Source organism: Cuculus canorus, chromosome 14, assembly GCF_017976375.1.
Source record: "Cuculus canorus isolate bCucCan1 chromosome 14, bCucCan1.pri, whole genome shotgun sequence".
NCBI classification, from domain to species: Eukaryota; Metazoa; Chordata; class Aves; order Cuculiformes; family Cuculidae; genus Cuculus; species Cuculus canorus.
In genome coordinates this window covers 3,120,893-3,145,574 of record NC_071414.1, presented here as the reverse complement: position 1 = coordinate 3,145,574, position 24,682 = coordinate 3,120,893, and the positions used below count along the sequence as shown (strand labels likewise).

Below are 24,682 nucleotides of genomic sequence, written 5' to 3'. Positions count from 1 at the left end.
ACTTCAGAGACAGTGGAATTTCAGGTTACAGATGCAACATCAAACTATACCAACTTTAACCGGACTGCAGCTTACACCAAAGCCACAGAGAAGTACTGCTGTAAATTCCAGATATGGAGGGGAAATGTTAAAAACACAAGCCAAGAGCAATGAAAACAGAGCGCGGTCCTCCGAGACACTTCAATGACATTGCATCGGGGCTGTACACAACACCTGAGAAGGAACAGGGCTGCAGAACAACAAAGTTATCGCACCTTTTAGTTTCCATTGGAAACACTAAGTTTATTTGTAACACCATAAAAATACAAGGTTATATTTGAACAGGTACTTATCAGGCCCTATCAGAGCATGGGGCATTCAAAGAACTCAATCAGGCACAGTGAATGCTTTTTCAAATCTGCAGAAGAAAAACTGCAGCCTTTTATGCCTGTTTGTGGAAAAAAAAAAAGGTAGGTGTGATGTGGGTAAAGTGAATGAAAATGCGAAGTCCAGGATCCATCTCGTGCTAGGGGTATCCAAAAAAGGAGTCTTCAGCTCTGTTCAGACATGAGTTGGAACCTGTGCCTTGCACCACAAGAGCTTGGTCCTTGTGGCTCAACAGCCTCCCCTCTCCTTGGCTGCTTTCTTTTTTTGAGAAATATCTTTTGGGAAGTGTCTGTGGAGCAGGGACTTCAAAGGCTGTCTGACAGAATTTTTAGGCATATAATGCTGACCAGATTCTCCCCATACACGCACATAAAATTTCTCCAGCATCAAATTAGAACAGCAGTAAACAAACTCATTTCCTCAGAAATGATACAGTGCAACTTTCACAAAGCCCTCCCGGTACTGGCAGGGATTGGGGGGCGAGAGTTGACTTTTTCCCCTTTTCACATTTAAAATTTCAGTTCTAGTCCTTAAATCTGAACTTGCTCAAAATTCAGAAGAAGGCACATTGTTTACCCAATGGCCTGGAATCACATTTTACTAAAGTCTTCAGCAAATTCTCATTTTAATTCTCATCTCAATTAGGTGGACCTAACTCTCTGTGGAAACAAGATATAGGCACCTGCCGTGTGCCTAAAGATGAGGAGCACATGTGTCTTCTCAACTCATCAAAAGAAACAGATACTAACGCTGATCCTGAGGGGAAAACAGAACAGTTGGCCAAGCTTCACAAACAATAGAGAAAACATCCAGGGACTTGGGGTTATGGAACCAGCAGCAATAAACTTTCCACCCTGGCAATGTGCCAATTGACACAATCTCGTTAAAAGGCTGATCTTCACCACGCTTTGAGACTGCACCAGAGCACAGAATACCCCACACCAACCGGATCAGCTCCATAAATAAGCTCTTGCAAACTCAGGTTCAGTCTTCTAGAATAAGCCTTAAATCAGGGTTTTTTTTCCCCCCTTTAAAAAGGCTCCTAAAGAAGCTTGGCAATTCAACATCTGACTTGGAGGCATTTAAAATTACTGGACCACCTCTTGTGAAATGAATCTTAATTAAATACTTGGCTTTGCAGTGGAGGTGGAGGATAATGACCTCTTTCCAAGAACTTTGTTTCAGATCTCTAAATGTCTCTAAATTATTTTCAAATCCAATGATTTCAGAAATGACACTGTGTTCCTAAAATGTGTTTGGTATGAACTAAACAGATACAGGCACTAATAAATTCTCAGGAAGGTGAGTGAACCTCCCTTTGCCAAGTCATAGCCTGTAATACCTCGCAGCTAATGACACTTTGTGGTTGTATGGACTTTTGACCAAAAATGCCAAAAAGGGAAAGGATTCCAATTTGCTGTTTATCATTCCTCAGTTTTCCTTCAATTGTTAATTCAGGTTTTGGGTTACTTTTCTAATTCTATCAGTCAATCCAAAGGAGAGAGCCCACTCTGCTTTGAGTTTATCTCTAACCAAAACCCAATTTAGTATCAGCTGCAGGAAGTTATTAATAATTTCTCTTATCATTATCAGTCTAGCAGAATTTGGTTAATCATTGTGCTTCACTAGTAAAATACTGAATGACAAGATTTGTGTTACATCAAATATAATTTACTACACTAAAATAAAAAATCACGCCCTTCAGACACAAGATATTTATCTTATTAAAATACTTATATAATGATATAAATGCTAATATGGTAGCCTTTGGCTCAACACTAGCTCCCCGAACTCCAACTCTCTGACAGAAACAGGAAGATATTATTGAAGTTCCAGGCAAATATTTAAAGAAAAAACATTTTGGTATTCAGAGATACACGATTCTTCATCATAGCTAGGATGGAAATCTTATTTAAGAGTTTCAGCACATTGCTTTGAAAAATGAAGGAATGGGAAAAGTATAAAACTGAAGGAGAGCATAACTTTAGGCTTAAAATCAGAATAAGGGGAGATAAAGTTTAAGAAGTGCTCCTGGTCATATAGCTAAGTTTTGTTGTTATTGTTGCCATCTCCATTTTTAAACACTGTTCAAAGCTTTTTTTGACAGTCCTTTAGGGAAGCAATTTGTGAAAAGTGATTTATTACAGGGAGATTTAGTAAAAAAAATATAATACACTTTGGGAAGTGGAAGAATTATCGGACCCTTGACTATCAGCAGAAACACCAACCCCACTGAATACTGCTAAAACCAGCAATATTTCAGAAAGCTTGAAGGAAATACTTAGAGGGAAACATTTCATGTGGCACAAATACCCTGTCCTCTGCCTTCCCTCTCTAGATCAGCACCCTTAAAGAACCAGGAGTGAGGAATGCGCCCTCACTGAGCAGTGAGTATTCTGGTAGTAGACACTGGTTTTTCAAGAGAGACTTCACCACTCCAGAGAGCAGAAAAAGATGCATTTGTTTCCTGAATCTGGGCAGAGGCTTACACCTACTGAGAGGTAAGAGCCCACCGCTGGCTGGGCCTGGCTCCTTTCAGCTTTCCTGCTCTACCAAAGCACCCATGGGGCCATCAACAGACCTGGGGATGGTTGCCAATACTTTAAATTCTACCCCAAGTGACTGACAGCCACCCACAACCAAAGGTATTTCATATTTTCATAGACAAAAGCATGGAATGGGAAGTCCAAGGTTTCCCCTGAGCAGCCCTAATTCTGCTTCTCTATTCTGCCTCCCTCTGAGTTTGAGACACAGAGGGGTTTCCCGCATGCCCTAGTAATATTTAACATCGGGAAGGATAAAAGCATTAGATAGAAACTACGGAACTCATATGTAAAAGTAGCTGGATTGCGCCAGGCCGTTTGGAACAGGCAGAAACTATGGCAACAGCTTACAGTTTACTCTTTGAAAAGCTATCCCTTTTTCCCACGCTCATTACTCACATTCCTATTTTTAAGCCCTAGTGGCACGGTGTGTTTCACATACAGCACGTTCTCCCCTCAGCCCCAGCCCAGAGCCTGACACAGGATAACCCCTTACGCTGCACATTCTACATTTATCACATCATCCACCTGAGCATTACATAAGGGAAAAATAACAGCTTATGAGTCAAAACTATGAAAGAAAGTTAGGGTTCAAAAAGCGTTATAAATCTGGGTTTCTTGACTTCAATCACCGATGTGTTTTTCATCCATGCTGAATACTTGAGCCCTTACTTTTCAGGGAGTGCACATTTTTCTCCCCATTTGAGGGTATAACATATTTACAGCTATCTTAATGAAATTCAGTTTTTCATAAACACGTCCATTACTATGATCTATTTGCAGTGCCATACTTTCTTCCACACTCCCAGACATTTAAGAGACTGAACATTTAGTATATTAACAAGCAAAGCCTGCGGGGTTTGGTTTGTTCCTGCTTATTTCATACTAGCGAAACCTGTCCAATTCAGGAGCTTTGTTTCTTTGCACAGTACTAGCACATACACAGCAACTAAAGAAGGAAAGTACTAAATAGCCGATTTTGGCAGTTCAAAGGCCCCAGAATAGCTCCATGGAACACTCCCTTCTCTAACAATAAGAATTCCTATGCAAATGTCCCACTTACACCTAAACAAATGAGTTTCAGAAAAATAACTTGAAAAATCTAAGTTAGAACAACACTCTTTCAGTGTTACTCGTCATCACAAAGGTCACCTTTTCACACCGCTTCTCACCCATTTTTGTTACTGAACATTACCAGAATTTTGCAGAACAGAAGAAAACACCACATTAAACTCTACTTAGTCCCACAGGCTTATCAATGCAGCATCCCTCTGTCATTCCTTACAGAGGACAGACAGCTCCCTTTGGATAACAAAATGTCTCATTCAGCTCACAATTCAATAGTAAGTTTGATCTTATTTTGCCTAGGCTCAATCTCATGCTTAGTTCTTGACCTTTAAGTGTTTATAAATCATGCAGCAAGGGTTATATCTGAAAATTGGATTATGTTTCCAGCAGATACATTTTACAGATAGGTTAAGAGTTCTGAAAAAGGTTGTTTACTGAGTGCTAAAGCAACAAACTCACATTTGTCACAGCAAAATGATTCCATTAATTCATATTTGTCTTAAACATAACTACACATTTCCCCACTGATGAATTTCAGACCAGTAATCTCACATCCATTACGTAGCTGAAATAAATCTATTACAGTCTGTGGTTAACTTAAGAGTTTGTGGTGGGTACACAGCAAACTCAGCAAGGCAGATTTTCTGCTGGTAGACAGAACACCAAGATGATCCCAAGTTATCAGAAACGTTTAAAAATAAGGGAATGAGCCCAACTTTGTAACTCATGAAGATGAGCAAAATTGTATACCAAAGAAAGCAGTCATTTCTACAGCCTTTTTAACACCAACACCTCTACTGTGTTCCTCATTGTAGGACTGATTGTTCTCAGCAAACCATGAAGAAGAAACCCATATCCTGGAGAAAGCTGTGTTTGCAACACAGACTGCTTTAGAAATCATACGATACTAAAACATGCTACAGTTTAAATGACTGGTAATTAAGGCATTACCTTAATCCTTTTCTAAGGAAGCACCACCAAGACATGAAAACACTCAGTAATACGTGGAATTCTCTTGGAGTAGTAAGTCTCCTAAACCAGCTGTTTTATTAAAATCCTTAGTCCCAGAAGAGTTCCAAAAATTTCTAAATGCCAAAAAGGTGGCGTTAACTCTTAAAGTAGCACTTTAACGCATGTACTGCAGCAGCAAGTTACTGAGGCTATTTCTGACACTGTCTGAAGAGCCAGAGCTCACAAGCAGCAGTGACACAGACACACAGGTTTTGTCACTCCAGCATGCACCACCTCTGAAACACTAACAATATGCAACATAATTGTTCCGGTAGATATGACATAGCAGAAAACGTACCTCTATATCCTGTATTATCTTTGGGTATAAGGACCTGTAAAACGAATTTGGGGGGCCATCTGTTGGTCTGTTTTTAAACAGGTACTGATCCCTAGAAAGAACCAAAAACATATTTTTCAATGTATCGCGAAGAATCCAAACTTTAAAGGAATTCAAAGCCTGCACAGAACCAAACCTTAGGACATGTCCTGACAGAATACTCATAAGAGTGTTTGGTATTGCCATTGCAACCCTTGTGACTATACACTTTGACAGCTGTATTTAAGATGCCCAAGACTAAAAAGGTGTTTTTCTTAAGGTTTTCCAAATTAGGGTTCACTGCTTCACAAGGCTCTTAGCAAACAGATTGCTGTCCTTTTGCTCTTAACCTTATGCCTTGCATTTTCTTAGGCACACCACTAGAGAGCACAGAAAAGCAGGTTTCTAAAGCAGAACACCTCAGCTCTTCAGATACTCTGAAAGGATAGAACAACGCCATTGCCACAAACGTAAATGATTTCTCTTTGTGAGAGGCTTCTGCAGCCCAAGCTGCTGTTTTATATTTTAAGCAAAAGAACAATTTAATTGGAAACACTTCACTCAGGATAAAGCCCTGCAAAACACATTGTTCTTTATTCATGAGCCGATTCTACACGATCATTCTCCCTGCAGACAGACTTACCCCAAGGAAGCAAGTGTTGAAAAACTTTGGTGCACAGAAGGGCAGGGGACAAAGCTAAAGTAGCAACGAGAGCTGCCAGCTTTCGCAGTGGCTGCCCCACTAGTCCAGGGCAGAGGGAAGGATCTCGGAGATCCTAGTTTACTACAAACTTATTTTTGACAGAGCTCATAATTAGGGACATTTGTAAAGGAGACCACTGTAAAAGGTGAATTTGGTTATTACCAAGGTACTTACCAACCCCTTCTCTCTGACAGTCCCTTCCATAGTGGATCTGTGCGTACCATTCTTTCAATCAGTTTTTTCCATAGCATTCCCTCAGAGATGACTCTCTGCCATTCCTTACACACCAGCTCTGCTGCACAGAGTGATCTGGCATCAAGATAGGAAAGGATGTTTTCTGCTATGTGATCTAAGCCTTGCTCTACAAAGAAATAAAGGAAATCAAAATGTCAATCACTGCACAGTAAACTGCTAAACAAGTTTTGCAATACATTCAGAGAGTGCCGACACTGCTTTAGGACGCTGGAGCAATGCGATAATTAAATTACCATACGTAGAAGCATCAGTTACAAATTAATCCAAATAGATAAACTAAAATATCCCTAACACATGATTCCTTTTCTAGTACAGTCCACCTGCTGCACTGTCCCACTTCCACAGAGTGAGAATGAGCACAAACCAAAATCGAGCACAATATACCCTGTATGCACCCTCCTTGTAGGTGTTCAAAGCCAGGTTGGATGGGCCTTGAGCAGCCAGGTCCAGCGGGAGGTGTCCCTGCCCAAGACGGGGGGTTGGAACTGGATGGGCTTTGAGGTCCCTTCCAACCCAAACCATTCTATGATTCTATACCAGCAGCAGAAAGCGTTTAGCTGCTTCTGGGCACAGAATCCTGGACTTTTTGAGCATGTAATGCACTGGGCTATGTGATCCAAACAGATGATAAGCTTCAAGCAGATGCTTTGCTAAGCAGCAGTAATAAAAATATAAAATATTGATTATTTTACTATTCCTTTACATATAACAATAAATAATTCAGCACAGCAGAAGATAGGGCTCCACAGATATAGCCAGTAGAAGGAGAACGAAAGATTCTGCAAAACCTCTCTTGCGTTAAATGCAAGGACATTGTTTGTATTTCAGTTTCAGGTATAAACTGCAGGTGCCAAGCCCACTCCTGAATTTTGTTCAGCAGAGACACACTGCCCTGCAGCCTCGTGTAGGGACGGGAAATCCACGAGAATGAGTTCAATGGTAATGCATTAAAGGCAAATGGTGGTTATTCCAAGGCAGTTATCCTGATTCACAGATTACCGTCACTAGATTCCACACTTACAGAATGATTACTGAATGACTTACACCAGAAGCTGGGGGCTTTGAGGCATCTCTTCAGCTATGGAAAAAATCAAGAGGGACAAGTGTTTTGTAACAGCTTCAAGCTGAGTAAATCAGACTGGAACACTTAACACAGCATTCATTTGGTGGGGGAATTGATGCAATTGTTTCTGGTATGAGCATCAGCTAAGGAACCTCAGGATCAGCAGGAGTCAAGTAAGTTAAATAATGAGAGATGACAGCTCAGCTTCTGCACCGCGAACTCCAGTGCAAAGTAAATTCAGTTTAGCTGCACAAAGACTTCCCAATGTATTTATAAAAGCTGTATGGACAGGTATTCCCACAGCATCTTTCCCACCCTCGAGGCACACTACCTTCCATGCAACAGAGTGGTGTTTGAGTTTGTGCACTGTTGATCCGACATCGCAGCTATACTGCGTCACAGGATGAGCGCAACTATGTACTACACGGAAACTACCAAGTGAAGAAACATCACCCCAAATGAAAGCCCTTTGGCAGTACTTAGACATCCCAGAAACAACATCTACCCGGGCCACTCTCATGCTCTAATTTCACTTGCAGTACAGGGTGTGTTGGTCAACAAGCAGAAGTTACCTGTGGACTGGGGAAACACGGACTTTCACAGAATCACGGAATGGTTTCGGTTGGAAAGGACCTCAAAGCCTATCCAGTTCCAACCCCCTGCCATGGGCAGGGACACCTCCCACTGGATCAGGGGCTCCGAGCCCCATCCAACCTGGCCCTGAACACCTCCAGGGATGGGGCAGCCACCACTGCTCTGGGCAGCCTGGGCCAGGGCCTTCCCATCTTCACAGGAAAACATTTCTTCCTAAGATCTCATTTTAATCTCCCCTCTTTCAGCTGAGAACTGTTCTCCTTTGTCCTATCCCTGCACTCCCTTTCATCATGAAAATCTTAGCTACCAGAAGCAGCTTATTAACCCCTGTGATCCTTTCATATCCTGGATGAGTTGGATTTACATAGTAAATGCACACAACGAGCCAGAAGTTGAAATATACCCAAACCGGGATCCTGCCCATTGATCCTGGACTATGCAAGGCAACGTGCTGCAAAATATTATTTAATAAATATCAGTTAGTACTTATCCAAAAGCACTAGGAACTCAACTGAAGCTGGTAGAGAGAATAAGCACACCAATAAAGATGATGAATACAGTAAGCTGCACCACAGAGCCATCAAGACAAACCAGGTAGAATGCTGCATGTGTTTTCTTATGTCCTTTGCCAAGATCCTGTCTCCTGCCGTGGGTGCTAGATTTAAAAATGTGACTGCAGTTGCATAGGGGTATGCACAAGCAATCCCCTTACAAAATAGACTTGCACTAAAATAGCAATCAAACTCTTCTTCTTCATATTCCAACTACAGTGTCACTGGTCCCATAAAATCTCACTGCTGATTCTGTTAATTATTTCCAAGGCCTTGCAATTTTGCTTTCCCAAAAACTCCACTAAATCAGAGACCCAGAATAACTTAATTTTTGTGAATAACGGATGCCAGTTAGCCAAGCACAAAGAAAATCTTCAACAGTGCTCAAGCTTTTCCTGGAAAACATAATCATTGCAAGGTTATTTTCAAGAGTTCATTTCACATTGTGACTCCTTGGCTATCAGGAAGACAAGCTAATGCAGTGAAGTGGAGGACACAGCCAGATAAAAATAAAGAAAACAAACAGGTCTGCTGAGTAAGCATGTCTCAGATTTTGAAGGTTACAGGTGTGATCAACAGGGCACACATTGTGTTTCAGCAGAAACAGATCTAATGGTTATTATAGACTTCAGTATAAAACAGTCATGTTCAACAGACCAACCTATACAGAGCAAGTGACTGTCCAGTACATCTGGATGGCTGCAATCATACAAACACAGTCCTCTACGTGCCTACGTAACACTTTACATTTCAAAGAGAAAGAAGAAGAATTATCTGCACAAAGCATTGCACTTCCCAAAGCAAACAGTGCAGAATGAACCAGCGTAAACTGCAAGCTCTGTAGCTGAGCCATCAGACAAACACCACTAAGCAAACCATAACCTTGCACGTACTCAGAGGAAGGTTCGAAGCAGCCTTGCTGGCATGTGAATATACTGTTAACACCTTAGTGTTGTGAGCAGTTTTTGAAGTATAAAGATCATGACCACGTCAGATGGGAGATGAGCAATTCCCAAAGGAGACAGTGCAGACAAACAGAAGATGTTCAAGTGATGTTCATGCACAAAATAATATCTTAAAAGTTTATCTGTTACTGCCATCTCCTGGCAACAAACTAAATAATTCTCCTCCTCCGAAAGAGGAAAGGAGAAGTCCAAGGAGCAGTGAAGTTCCCAGTGACCACTCTAATAAAAAGGCTATGCTGCAAAGCATCCTTGGAACTTAACAAGGGCACAGTCTGTGGTTTCCTGGTGGCAGTGGTAACGGTGTTCTCTCCCTATTCTATAAGATCTGTATCGTTGTTTTGAAGATATGGAAGAGGGTAGCATGAAACCTGAATTCAAAAGGCCTTTCAGAGTTCAGACTACTGTATCACTGTTTTCTCCACAGCAGGCAAGTGTTTCTGAATCAAGTACAAATACCTTAGGAGTTCCACGTGCAGCACAGAGCATATTCCACAATTAGAAATCCACAGGTTGTATGTTAAACCCGTTGTGCGAGTCAGAAAGTACATGTCCTTTAAATAGTTTCAGAATAATTTGATTTCTATTACAATTTTAAGACCATTACAAAAGTATCTGGCTCACAGACAGGCTGGCAGACAACACTCACCAGGGCTAGCTTTCTATCCTAGCACATTTATCACGAGGCTGATACAGGAATGCTGAAGTCCAGCACAAGTGTGAGTGGGTTTTACAGCGTGTCTGCTGCCTTTCTCTGGCCTCTGCAGAACTCGAGGTACCAGGCCAAGATCCAGGTCCTTCTCAAAACGCAGTTTTTAAAAACCCCATTTCACTGTAACACACATAACCAAGCATTTTGAGACAGGGCTAGAAAAGGGTACCTAAGGAAAGCAAATCTCCAAATAAACTCCGAGTACAAGAAAACCTTCCACCTGAAGGTGACTGGTTTAACACAGGTTAGGAATGTTCTCCAGAAAATTTAGCATTGAGAGGAAACGGCCTCAAGCTGCACCATGAGAGGATTACGATGGATATTAAGAAAAATTTCTTTACTGAAAGAGTGGTGAAGCCCTGGCAGAGGCTGCTCAGGACAGCGGTGGAGTGTCCATCCCTGGCGGGGTTCAAAAAGCAGGTAGATATGGCACCTGGGGACATGATTTAGTAGACACTGTGGGGCTGAGGTGCTGGTTGGACTGGATGAGCTTAGAGGCCTTTTCCAACCTTAACGATTTGATGACACTATGAGTGCCTGCCTGGAGAAGGATGTTTTATGGAACAAGCAAATCAAGTATTTGGAGTGACAAGTGCTCAGCATGCTTTTACTCCCTCCACTAACCCAAGGCTTTCTCAGACTCTTGCCTGCAGTGAAACCCTATCACCAAATGCTCATTAATATTTATTTGATTAAGCCAAGGTTTTCAGCAGAAGCTACCTGTGATCAGCTACCGCATCTCCACACCAGCAGACACACATGGGCACCCCAAATCCGGCACTTCTAACACCACCAACCTGTTCATTAAGAAGGCAATATTCCATGGCATTTTAAGGATCAGCTGCAGATTCCTAGACAGAAGCCCTTTATTAAGATGAATAATTTTTCCAATTCTGTGTAACAGTCACAGTTAAAACCACATTTTTAAAAAGTCAGAAGCTCAAGTAAGCCAAAATCCCCCATCACCTCCAAAAGCGGAATTCCTCCAGGTTTTGTGGAAATACAGCAGCAGTTCAGGGAACAGAAATTCATAACATGCCCCGAACCCCAGGGCAGCCCATACCCACGAGACACCTGAGCACAGAAACAGCTACAAAACCTTCAGGGTTGTAATATGACCAAATTTGAAAGGAATTTTACTTCAGTGGTCTCTGTGCTCAAAAAATGACCAGTTACAAATTCCTTTTACAATCTGTAACACCTCCTTACCCGCCCTCAGCATCCACTGTCATGTCTTGGCACACTTGGGATAACATCCCCCGAGTATGCACTCAGTGTAGGTATGAATCTGTGCTATTACACTGCTGGTGGCAAACAGAACACGATGATCACTTATTTCCCACTCTGGAAACAATGTCCACGCATTTACCTTTCAAGGAATCAAAGGACTCATTCTCCCCAGCAGCAAAAATCCAGGGATACAATTCCTTCCAGAAGTTAATGGAAAAAATACACAACTTGCCTGGAGATTGAATGCTACAGACTCTATACACCTCGTTCTCACTGCTCCATGTTTTAAGAAATGCATTCAGCAAGTGTAAGAAGAGATTTCCTCTTGGAACTCTTGATACAGGTTCACACTGACGAGCGGCAGAAGAGGTTTTGAGCAATGGGAAGGGATCGGGGCTGGACTATAAAATAATCCACAAATGCTTTTGCTCAAGTCAGTAACAAGATCAGGCAAACAAGATTCACTCCCCTAAGCACACAGCTTTTCACTTAAGATTCAGAAAACTTAGAACAAAACTAAATGCTTTTGCTCAAGTCAGTAACAAGATCAGGCAAACAAGATTCACTCCCCTAAGCACACAGCTTTTCACTTAAGATTCAGAAAACTTAGAACAAAACTAAAATGTAATAAGGATGTCACAAATGAAAACACGTCTACAGAATTTTCTACACTCATGAGGTTCACATGAAAAAGGAAGTCAGATCAGAGCTTGCAGAGATACAACTTTTATGACCACTCAGTTCCAACAAACACAAACCATTCTTCAGGATATGCTACTCAACCTACTTTTACATGGAACAACACTGGCATCCAGTGGCCAATTCAATTAATCACAGAAGTGACTAACTTCAGCCACCCTCCCGCACTTCTTTTGATGAGGAAGTATCACTTTATTTATATGAGACACGCTAAATCAGGAGGCCGTTCTGAAAAGTTTGTATACACCCGAAGCATTAAAGAAAAAAAAAATAAAAGCCCCTCTTATAAAATAAATATTAATTTACCTGGTAACGCAGTGATGAAGTCCCGCTGTAACATGGGCTTCAAGTAAGAGTTAATATGTCCATGCTGATAGTGACACATTCGTGAAATAAGGTGTTCCACAAATTCAACCTGATCTGATTCAGACCACTGGTCGAAATATTTAATACACAAGTCTTTTTCTTTTTCGTAGTTTCCTTCTGATGGTCTTTTTCTTGAGACAATCACGGATGAAGTTCCATTACTTATCTGTTTTAAAAAAGGAACATCAGTATTTAAATATAAACAAGACCAGGAACAACTTTGTAAGAACTCTCTGGAGGAAGAAAACATGAGAAGATGCAAAGAAATAACAAATAGAATTATATTTCAAAATACATTCTTAAAGCTATGAGCTATGCCATATAAATTTCATCTTTCACAGACAAAAATCAACTAAAGGAATTAAAGTTATAAGTTACTTCTTACACTGAAGGACTTCAATTCCCTTGCATCTTTTAGCATTTAAACAGTGAGGAACTTAATTCTTAGAACAAACTTTTCCAGATCAAACCAGTGGTTCCTGCTGCATATTGCAGTTTACCGGCGCCACGTGCTGCAGTTGGCCTCCACTAATGATTCACCGAGGTTCTGACAGTTAAAATAACACAATTATAGAGACAGACCAAAGTTGGGTATTGATGCTCTAATGAACACCAAAATTCAAGACCCTCGTGTCAGTGTTGAGCTGCTCGCCCATAAATGAAGACTGAGAATTACAAGATGTCAAGGGCCTGAAAAACAGCTCATGTCAATGTTTGCGACATCCACATAAAAACATCATTAAGATCCTGTGAGCTTAAGCTACAAATAAGGATGCTACAAAAGAACACCTCAGGACTCACTGCTAACTAGGAAACAGAACCAAGGACTGATTCCAGGTTCTTGTGAGCCCTTCAGGAGACCAAGGCTGCCTGGGGACAACTGTCAGCTCTGAAAAACTCCCAGACTTCTTCAAAGCAAAATGGTTGAACTCCTTGCCATGGGAAAGTGTGGAATTTTTCCTTTTACATGACAGTTGCATGCTCAGAAAGGTTGGACTGTATTCCCAAGTATCCTTTAACACAGAATTGCCCTTTCAAGATCAGCACAAACTACAAAATCTGAGAAGATCCAGCAATTTCTCCAGTATTATTCACCAGCATCATCCTTCACTTGAAGGCCGAGCTAATTTTAGGATGATACAGTCAACTACATACAAGGATGATTACGCAGACATTGGATTTGGAAGTTTCTCAAAAGCAGGAACGTATGAAAACATGCCAACTCTCCCTCTACACAAGTTTAGTCCTACCTGCCATAGGGTATTTTTCTTTGGAGACTCATCTTCATTCTGATCCTCCATTACTGACGTGTTCTAGGAAAAAAGAACAGAATTATGACTTCAATTTTTTATTCTATGGCAATTTCTTGTTCTACAAGCACTATGAAAAAGCAAATCAAACGAGCAGATAAAATTCATTTTCCCAGTGAACGGGATTATCAAAGATTTCTGGCCACAAAACCTGAGTATTATAAATAAGTTCCCCTTTTAACTGACATGTTTATCAATTCCATTTACTGTAAAGATAACTCCCCAACCCCTCTTCAATTGCCTTTGACAGGTTTTCATGCAGCCTTTCAACGCTTTTCTCACTAGGAAATAAATTCACTTTCATCCTACTCAAGCCAAAGTAATTAAACCTGTCAAAGTAATCAACTAGCGCTTTCTGCCAAAGCTAAATTGCATATGTCTAGGCAAAAGAAAAAAAAAAAAAAGAAGAATCACTATATGCTACTTAAAAGCAACAGAACATGATTTTTTTTCCAGCTCTAGCGTACCACAAGGAGGAGGGACTATTCTCTGCAGAAGAGCTCCATAATTCACTGCCCTTCTGTGTCCTAGAACCCTTGGCAGGCACCATCATTCCTCACACTGACCTAATGACAGTGCTTTCTCCACTGCTCCTCTTTTTTGTTCAACCACAAGATGCAAGAACTTCTACATTCAGCTACAAATGTTTCTTTTAGAGGTTACCTCAGTTTTTCAAAATCTTTTGCTCATCTCTTCCCTCCCTGTGTTTTCATTCCCTGCTCCCCTTTCTGCCCACATCATCTATCACCATATCACCATCCATTCTTAATCCACACCTAGGCTGTCGCTGCTCCTTTAGCTCCCCGACCCTGTCCTTCCCACCATTCACACCAGGAGACACTGGCAGAGGGCTATCATGAAAACCTGAACGTCTTAAAACACCCTCTGCATTTATTGCAGCCCTCTTCCCCTCTATCAGCTGTCTCAGCAGAAAGAGGAACAACTTGTTCAAGTAAAACACATGATAGAACAAGTCACACAATTCCTTTACTCTTGCCATCACAGACTATGGCTTAACCCCTTCACAACTACATCCAACCCCTATACAAAACACCATTCCACCTCAAAAGCATTCACCGCTTCATTTCTTCCTCTTTCTTGCACAGGGGATGTACCCCAATAGAACCAGAAAGCCTTCCTCCACCACCTGACAGCAGTGCTTTGTCTCAAGTTTAACTTGAAGCCATTTCTGCCCTGCAGTTAGCTATGAAAAAACATAGACGTCTGCAATATACAGACGAAAGAGCATGTTATGGAAACTATGTCCACTGGGTAACGGGAAAACTCAAGTCTATCTGGTTATTATGCATTATAACAACGAAAATGCAAGCCCAGGAGATGGCTAGTGAGGAATCCAAAGTGGGCAAAGACAGTGAAGGTTTTGTGTTACCCTAAAGATACACATATTTTAGTGTTTCTGAACATACATAGAACAGGAAAACTGGAAAAGTGCTATCAGTCCATAATCTCAAAATTATGGTCTCTCGAGGGCCATTCCAGCTATTCATAACTACATCCTCTTCAGAACCAGCACTATCACTGATGTGTATACAACGCGGGGATGATGCTCTCCCACCACACGGTGCACAGGAGGGAGCACAACTCAGCCCTAGTCTGCCTGGCACCCAGCTGGCCCACACCAGTAAACAACACTCCAGGGAATTATGCAGGGGCTTTTTTAACTGTATTTAAATTTGAATGTGTAGAAATACTCATTACAGTGATTATATGTTGTCAACAGTGTTTTCACTTACTGTGTGTTTAAATGAGTAAGGAACATCTCCTTCCCTGTTGTACTCTAAGGACAAATACATGCATTGATCCTGTGAGCTAAGAGTAAGGAACGGGAACTCTCACAGAGAATACTGAACACAGATGGTTGGGGTCAGTGTATTCCACAGAAATTCCACATTACATCAGCTTAATCCCAAGCTAACCTCCCTTTGGTAGGTGCAGTGAGATGCTGTCATTGCTTTCTTTTGCTCCTCTACCAGGAAGCACCTCGGAGATCATTGCCAGCTCTCGAGGATGTAGGCTAAGAATCGTCTCCTAAATGTATGGCTTTTCATTCCAGGAACATGTAATAGAGCTGCAGCAGAGCAGCACTGTAGTACAATGCGTGCAAGAACACAGACTTCAACCAAATGATCAGACTTCCACTCTAGGCTACTGATCGCAGAACAAGTTTGCACCTACTCAACTCTAATGTGCTGCTGCCGAGGCAAAGAAATCCGGATGACAGATTTTAAGGAGATGCTACACCCCTGGCAGGTCCACTGATATAAGGGAGAAGCAGGACACGTGTTTCTCCTGCTCCTCTCCACTTGTCCCTCTTCCTTCAAAGCATCAGGGCTACAGCTTGGCTAAGAGGAGATCCACAAATGGGCAACGTGGCACAGGCAGTACAGCCACTGAGAGATGTTTCCATGACCTCTCAACATCTGGGCCATGAATGTGAGGGCAGACTACAGGGATCAATTTTTAGGCTACAAATTTAACACTGTATTTATGTATTTAGTTGGGAAGTAGGTAGCTCCCTTAATTTAATGGTATCTACTACAGGGTTTATTGCTTTCTCTCTCTTCTCCCTCCTTAACCTCACTCCATATTTTCTTACTACATTTTAGGGTTCTTTCTACTCGTAAATGTAGGACTTATTTTCCCAATTATATCTTCTCTTCCTAATAAATTCTCTGCTTCTGTCTTAAAAACCTACCTTGGGAGTTATTGCCCAGGTCACGTACATCCTATCTCGATGGATTTTACACACCGTACAGAGGCTGTCCTGTGTCTCTAAAGCACTCACACCTCCTAACAGAAGCCTGAAAGATGATCGGGTGGATCCTGCCCTGTTGTCTAGAAGAAACAATCGGACAACTCTAATCCATCTTGCACATCCACAGCACTTGGCAGAAGAAGAATTTCAGAATTCCTAACAGCTGGCGTCACTAGTCCTTGCTTGGGAAAGCCTCTGGCTCTTGTGCAAGAAGGAAGATAGAATCGTAGAGTAGATGCCTATCACCTACAGCTTCAGCTCTTCCCTTCATCACACTGCTCCCTCCTCTCAACCCACACCTTTCTGCTTACCCCACCCATCTTCTACATAAAGCGCCCATGCTGGCACCTCAGCAGGATTCCCAAGCAGCTTTGAAGCGGTTGTAACACAGACCGCACTCTACTTCCCTGCAGCTCTGCTGTCGAGCAGTACCAGGACCTCTCATCAAGCAACTCTGGCAAGGCTGTGAGTCCCTGTGATAAGACTGACCTGCGCTTGCAGGCTCTGAAAAAGCAGCCTTGATTTTCTATCTGCACAGCAACAAGAGCCTCACAGTGGAAGCATAGCTTCTAAATATTGTCAATTAATCCTGCTTATAAATTTATTTTTTCCAGAAATTCTTGCTAAGTTGCTCACAGCTCTTGCAAAAGCTGAACAGTATTTCCAACCAGCTGTCATTCCTTAATTAGTCAGCCTGGAATAAGTCCTCTCCATCCCCTACTGGGAATGGCAGCAACACCAAAGTGATAACAATGGGTCTAAGCATAGATGTTTCCATTGCCTTATAGGCCCTATGACCCGACTGAATAAATTGACAGTGAGAATAGCCTCTGCCTTATTTTCGCTAACACTAAAACCAGCAATGGCAGGTTTACAAATCACCCCACAAGCTACAGAATTGTAAAAGTTCATTTCCTGAAGATTTGCGGTGCATATTCCTTGCCTAGTTCTGCAGTAGCTTCAAGCTTTCTTTAGTTCTTGTACTCCACAACACCTCCAGTCATTGGGATTTCTGTGAGACGCAGATGAACATGGCAAATGGGTTCAAGAGTTACCAGGAAGAAAGAGGCATTGACAAGCAGAACAATCACATAAAGCTCATTCCCTTTGGAGATTAGGAAAAGCTTCCAAAATAAAACAGGCTGTAAATGATCCCCAGAGTAAAAAAATCTTGTAGGTATTATAAATCTTCATAAATCACAGCTTTAATGAAGGTCCTTAGACACCTGGTAGCAACTAAAACTGGTGTCTCAAGCATAATAGTTCCATACACACATGGTTGTATGGCAAAAGTACGCAAGTTTTTCTGTAGATGAACTCAGGAGGTCTGTGAAAAAAAGATTCCTCTAGAAAGGATGCAGCTATCGAGCCTGTATGGGCTAACCAGGTTCCTGTTAGCTACAAGCAGGTAACACTTGGGTTTGAACCACGCTTCAGGACTTGGGAGTGCCTTCAATCATTTAATTGACTCTGAAGGGAAACAGCATGGGGCAGCTTTGTTCTTTAACCCAGTTTTAGTTCCAGTATCGAGAGGGCAATTATAGAAGTGACAGCAGCAATCCTGGGAACTGGGACAAGAGACTCAGCTGCGGAAGTAGCACCTAGCAAAGCAGACAACAGTGCTAGGTTCCTTTACCAAGGAACTCATCCCCAGCAATGAATAGGTTTACAGGATACAAAGGATGGAGACACAAAACTAGAAAACAGCTGTATACCTCAAAAAAAAAAAAGAATAGCAGTCTTCAATTCTTATATTTTCAGCTGTAATGAAAAGTGATAGAAAACAAGACCTCCAATTTCCTGCTCCTTCTGAGACTACACCAGTAATTCTGATCCAAGTTAAAGACCAACCTAAATCTTGAATTTTTTACAAAATCCCCACTCACTGGAAAAGATACCAGGAAATTTCAGTTAAAATTACTAAATAATCAAAATTAATCAAAACAGCTCAGCTAAACAGGCTCTGATCTCCTTGAACAAACTCCATCTACATCTGATTTCAGGGAAGCTGAAGAAATGATAAGAAATAACTAATACATACTTGGATATCTTGAAGTGAAGCACAGATTAAGCTTGAGCTCTGTACACTCTAACTGCCTCCTGGAACCAGCTCTGCCAGCACAAGGGCTGCTGAAGGTATTAAGTAGACATTCACCCAGAGGGGGAGAGGAATCCACCATCCTCTGCAACAACTGGACCACACCAGCAGGAAGAGAGTTGGGTAACCATTCTACCATCTAAAAGCAATGAGCCTGTGACCCTTGTGGCTTCCTGCTTTTAATAGAGCCAGAAAACCCTGAACAGCTTAAAGCATTTCAAAATGAATATGAGCCTCTCCTTAGGATGCAATGGTCACCATTTCTAATCCAGGAACCTGTTAAGCAGTATTTATCAACATCTCGGTACTTCATCAGGGACACGAGGGGATTTTCTTCCTTTAACTACTGAGAAATTATTAATAAAAATCTACTGTAGTACAAACACTAAATGAAGCTGGAGAACCAATAACAAACTGCACAAGACCTGAATCAACTCTGATCACAGCAAGGACCAAACCCCTTACTTATCGCATCCCTCAAAATCCACACACACCAGTCTGCATAGAAATGCACAAAGACTACAGTGCTTCCAAATGCCAGGTCAAAAGGAGGAAGTGACTGACAAAGCATCCTTACTCAAATCTCTGCAAGGATTCATCCCTTAAAAAACTTCCTGCAGAAGCACAGCCATAGGCTAGGTACAGAGCAATGACATAGAATCATAGAATTGTTAAGGTTGGAAAAGACTCATAAGATCATCCAGACCAACTGTCAGCCCAACCCCACCGTGCCTACTAAACTATGTCCCAAACTGCTATGTCTACACATTTTTCGAACCCCGCCAGGGACAGAGACTCCACCACTGCCCTCGGCAGCCTCTGCCAGGGCTTCACCACTCTGTCAGTAAAGAAATGTTCCCTAATACCCAAGCCTCCCCTGGCGCAACCCGAGGCCATTTCTTCTTGTCCTATCACTTGTTACTTGGTTGAAGAGACCAACACCCACCTCACCACAACCTCCTTTCAGGAGCTGCAGAGAGCGATGAGGTCTCCCTTCGGCCTCTTCTTCTCCAGGCTGAACAGTCCCAGGGCCCTCAGCCACTCCTTATAAGACCTGTGAAGGCTCCAGCCCCTTCACCAGCCTCACTGTCCTCCTCTAGACACACTTCAACCCCTCACTGTCCTTCTTGTAGTGAGAGGCTCAAAACTGAACACAGGATTCAAGGCATGGCCTCACCAGCACCAAGTACAGAGGGATAATCACCTCCCTACTCCTGCTGGCCACACCATGGATGACCCAAGCCAGGATGTTGGTGGCCACCTGGGCCACTGCTGGCTCATGTTCCGCTGCTGTCAACCAGCACTTGCAGGTCCTTTTCCGCAGGGCAGCTTTCCAGCCACTGTTCCCCAAGCCTGGAGCACTGCCCTGGGTACACACACCTCCAGCTATAGGTTTAGCCTCACTCAGGGTGCCTATGAAAATGGTGCCTTGTGATATTTCTCCATTCATTATGTAACAAGATAAAACGTGTTTGGTTTTTTTTAATTTAGTGAGATAATCAAGTCACATCTCTATGCAAAAAAGAAGATCCCTTGAGAAAAGCAGAAAATAGAGCCCTCAGTCAAACAGTTTTCCAAATATAGAGTTTCTGTTGGATGCAGAGTATCTGATGGTAGATAAACTCGATCCCCTGTCCACAGTCACTATAAAGCACTTTGAAAACAAAGCCCTATGGTTCATCAAGTTAAACTTGATTTAGTTTTAGGCAGTCCTGTAAGGAGCGGAGAGTTATGAGAGGAAATGGCCTCACATTGTGTCAGGAGAGGTTTAGATTGGATATTAGGAAAGATTTTTTTACTGACAGAGTGGTGAAGCCCTGTCAGAGGCTGCCCAGGGCAGTGGTGGAGTCCCCATCCTTGGAGGGGTTCAAAAAGCACATGGCTGTGGCACTTCAGGACATGGTTTAGTTGGCATGATGGGTTTGAGCTGATGGTTGGACTGGATGAGCTCAGAGGTCTCTTCCAAACTTAATGAACAATGATCCTTATGGGTCCCTTCTAAGTTGAGATATTCTATGATACTAACTCGCAAGGCAACTCTGCCGATTATGGATATGGCGATATTTGACATCTCTATCAGTAACTGCTTGTCTCAGGTTAAATGAAACTATTGATGTGAGTACTAGGGATCTGCACAAATTCAGTTCAATAAACCTCACTTTTTACCTAGCAAGCTACTCTGCCAGCTGCCAGGTTTTATTTTAGTGTAGTTATTGCTGGAAGTTCAGACAAAAATAGACTTGAAATACTAAAAGAGTCTACCAAGATCCAACAGCTGAAGCCAAATTAGAAAAAAACCCTCATACTGAAAATAAGGCAGCATTTTTTACTTGGCCTCTGACTAAACGCTAAGAAGATTACATGGTAAACTCAGCACCAGTGGACAGTTGTCCAGTTTCGAGGCGCTAAAACCAAACACCGTAGTTTGACCACAGCCTGCAGACATGAGGTGTTTAAAATTAGAACCTAATGCTTTCACACACCTGGTTTGATGCCCCTAAAGTTCTGTCCAGATTTACATCCCCCAAGCCCAACAATTTGCTCCTGTCTCTGCAAGAGAAAGAAAACCTCAAGCCATTCTTCACTTTGGTGTCTCAGAACAGTTACTTTTGCAGCTTCAAAAGAATCCAAGCAAGTACTAAACAGGTTTTCTTGTTTAATCACCAGTGCTTTGGCCACTGGCAATTAGTGCCACTATTTTAACGTTGTTTCTAAAGTATCAGCCTTTGCCTCAATCTTATTAAAATATTAATTTGCTCAGTTTCTGTAAGGAATCAACCGCACATCTCTTAATACTCCATATGTCTGACTTAACAAAAAGTTAACCTCAGAAGTCGGAGCAGCATGGGCTGTGTCCACAGAGGACTGAACTGTGGAATTTGGTTTTAAAATGAAGCTATACATGAAAATACTCGGCAGTTCAGAATTACTACACTGATCCAATTTCATAAAGCAAGGGCTCTGACTCCATCGCAGAGCATTTGGTGATGGCACATCCCTCTGACAGGCAGTGGCACACACAAACTGCAGTCTGATCCCCCCAGCAGAGCCATTCCATTGGGAACTCAAAACCCAGCTGGCAATGGAGGATGCACCGTACCAGTAAAACCACCTGGCGGGCTCTGAGAGCTCTGGGAATCAGGCAACACAGATTTCTCAGGAAGATTAGGATTTAAAAATTATTCAGTGCTTAAATTTGCAGTCGATTTAGGATGGAACAAGAAACAAAAAACCTCTGCTACTTTTGTCCAAGTTACAGCTATTTTCAAGCATCTCTGTATTCCCACCCAGACATCACTAGAAAAAACTCACCACTATTGCAGTCCCCAGAGACACTCAGTGCTTTCAGCAGCAGGTACAGTTTCTACTTTAGATGGGGAGGAGGCTTTTGATCCATCAGCCAATTCAAGTTCCACGTGGTTGGGGCTTTTTTTGTAAATATGTTAAATAGGGCTTCTACTTCTTCAGGGAGGGCTGACCTCAACAGGTACTGCAGGATCACGGCTAACACGTTCCTTGTGAAACTGCTTCAAACACCCCTTAACTTTCATTTAATTCTCCGAGTGTCTGGAGTAAAGAGCCAGTAATCAAAAACTGCCTGTATATTAATTGGTTGTTCTTCCAAGGACAATGAGTACTGAATTGTGCAATCCTTGACCATTCCAAGTTCCGAACCATGAAGGCTTGAAAAGCTTGCACATCATGCAAACTGTTTTGCTGAATAGAAACATGTTGAGACTCACATTTCAATCACTTTCTCTCTATCTGCCCAAGGCCCAGGCTGCCCAGAGCAGTGGTGGCTGCCCCATCCCTGGAGGTGTTCAAGGCCAGGTTGGATGGGGCTTGGAGCAACCTGATCCAGTGGGAGGTGTCCCTGCCCCTGGCAGGGGGTGGAATTGGATGAGACTTACAAGGTGCCTTCCAACCAAAAGTATTCCATGAGCTGATGAAAACAGAAAGGACTAGTCCTGTGCAGAATCAGCTTCCTGAAAAATGGCAACTGCAGTCTTCAGTTCAGATGGAGACGGTTTGGGGCTACACTAAGCCTTGCTGTAACTTCTTTCACAATGCCTCCATGCTCAGCTCAAGCTGGTAATTGAAAAAATTGAATTAATAACATTAATTAAAAAAACCTTAAGTTGTGAAAGAGCACCTAGCAGTAAGGGACAGCCAGCAAGTCTTACTGCAATGCTGCACCTGAGCCTTACGGATCATGTTTTACTTCAGGTGAAAACTGGCTTTGTTCTCTAACCAGCTGGACTCGGCAGCCCTTTCCCAGCCCAAGGGAAGGTTTAATTACACCTTCAGCTTAGGAGTGTTGCTCATTTCTCAGCTGTCTCAGTTCATGCCTGTAACTACGAGGTCACTCAGCCATTCTGGGCAGATACGCTCTGTGTGCAGTACATCACACTCTTGCCCAGCACAGATAGCTCTCAACACTTCATAGTAAATTAAAGCAGTCATTAGGCTTTTATCACTGATAATCACTGCCAACAGTTCAATCGTCTCCCTAATACATTTCTGAATTAATCACAACACTAGAGTACAAATAACCCAAACCAGAAATCCTTTCTGCCTGCAAATAATTATTTTAACAGTGAAACGCTTACATCAGCAACACAGCTGCGACAACCAGGCTGCAGCAAGGCACACAGGCACTAGGAACAAGGTTCCATTTTTCTTGTTATTGTTTTTTAATTCAGAGAAGTTACCTCAAGCTCTCAGCTACAATTACCATTATTGGGTTTGCACTAACAATATTGCTAATGGTTCATCTAATTAATATTCTAAATAAACCTATTCAAGTAAAACCTACTTGCACTTTGAATCTTAATGCATCACCAAGTAGAACAGTTTTTTTCCCTGTACATGTAAGCCTCAAGAGATACTTCAAACCATGTTACCCAGACAGCAAACTCACTGGAACTCCAGAAGTTAATGCAACAAGTTTTTAAGAGTTCCACCGCACCACAGACACCTCTCCTGCACTATATATCTGTCCAGGCCATTTCCATCTACACTATAAAAATCTACCCTAAATAACTGGATTTTCTTAGGCGAACTGGAACTCAAGGATTAGGTATGACAAGCTCTTTTGTTTTTTATATAATGGAAATGTGAAGCAGCATTTACTACCTGAGAAACAGCCTCAACACCTGGTAAAGAGCCCCTTGAAGCTTTCATTGCCTGTACTAAAAAAAAAAAAAAAAAAAAAAATCACAAATGCAAACTCGAAGGGAAAATATTGCAAAAAAAAAAAAAGATCATGATAAATTTGCATCTACTCTGGAAGGAAGAAAATAAACCTCTTCACATTCACTAATCAACTCATTTGTAGGACTCGTAAAAGGAAAACAAACTATTTAGAGTTCCATTTCACTGTGACTGCTCAAATTTGTACCTCCAGAGCTGCTCCAACTCAGGAAGCAGACAAACAGCTGTAGACTTCAAGGACTCTGTAAGCAGCCAAGACATTTTTGAGCTGGCTGATGCATCCCCACAACGCACTGTTCCTATGAGTACTCTGTCTCAAAGCCCTGAACCCCCCTGCACACACCTCCTACAAGCAAAGGAGTTCAAATGGAGCATCACTACGCAAAGCATTTGCACTGTGTGGGCACCCCCAGTCAGGTGCCAGGCAAAACTCAAATTACACATCCTGCAGTACAACACAAGGCACAAAAGCTGTGTGATATATCTTTCTTTGCATTACATTCATGGGTAACCAAGGCAGAATCATAGGATGGTTTGGGTTGGAAAGGACCTTAAAGCCCATCCAGTTCCAACCCCTGCCATGGGCAGGGACACCTCCCACTGGATCAGGTTGCTCCAAGCCCCATCCAACCGGGCCTTGAACACCTCCAGGGATGGGGCAGCCACCACTGCTCTGGGCAACCTGGGCCAGGGCCTCCCCACTCTCACAGCAAAACACTTCTCCCTAAGATCTAAGTCTCCACTCTTTCAGCTGAAAACCGTTCCCCCTCATCCTATCCCTGCACTCCCTGATCAAGAGCCCCTCCCCAGCTTTCCTGGAGCCCCTTTCAGCACTGGAAGCTGCT

General features: G+C 42.3%; 1 protein-coding gene across 4 annotated transcripts in view; it reads right to left on the bottom strand.

Annotated features, from left to right (window-relative positions):
- Nucleotides 1–24,682, bottom strand: part of FBXW11 (F-box and WD repeat domain containing 11) — a 72,070-nt gene that overhangs the window by 19,897 nt on the left and 27,491 nt on the right. For all 4 annotated transcript variants that reach the window (XM_054079620.1, XM_054079622.1, XM_054079621.1 and 1 more), the window contains 4 exons: nucleotides 13,690–13,752; nucleotides 12,380–12,605; nucleotides 6,182–6,368; nucleotides 5,287–5,377 (listed from right to left, as the gene is read on the bottom strand). In XM_054079620.1, the coding sequence (XP_053935595.1) occupies nucleotides 5,287–5,377; nucleotides 6,182–6,368; nucleotides 12,380–12,605; nucleotides 13,690–13,752 (567 nt within the window). The remainder of the gene's footprint in view (nucleotides 1–5,286; nucleotides 5,378–6,181; nucleotides 6,369–12,379; nucleotides 12,606–13,689; nucleotides 13,753–24,682) is intronic.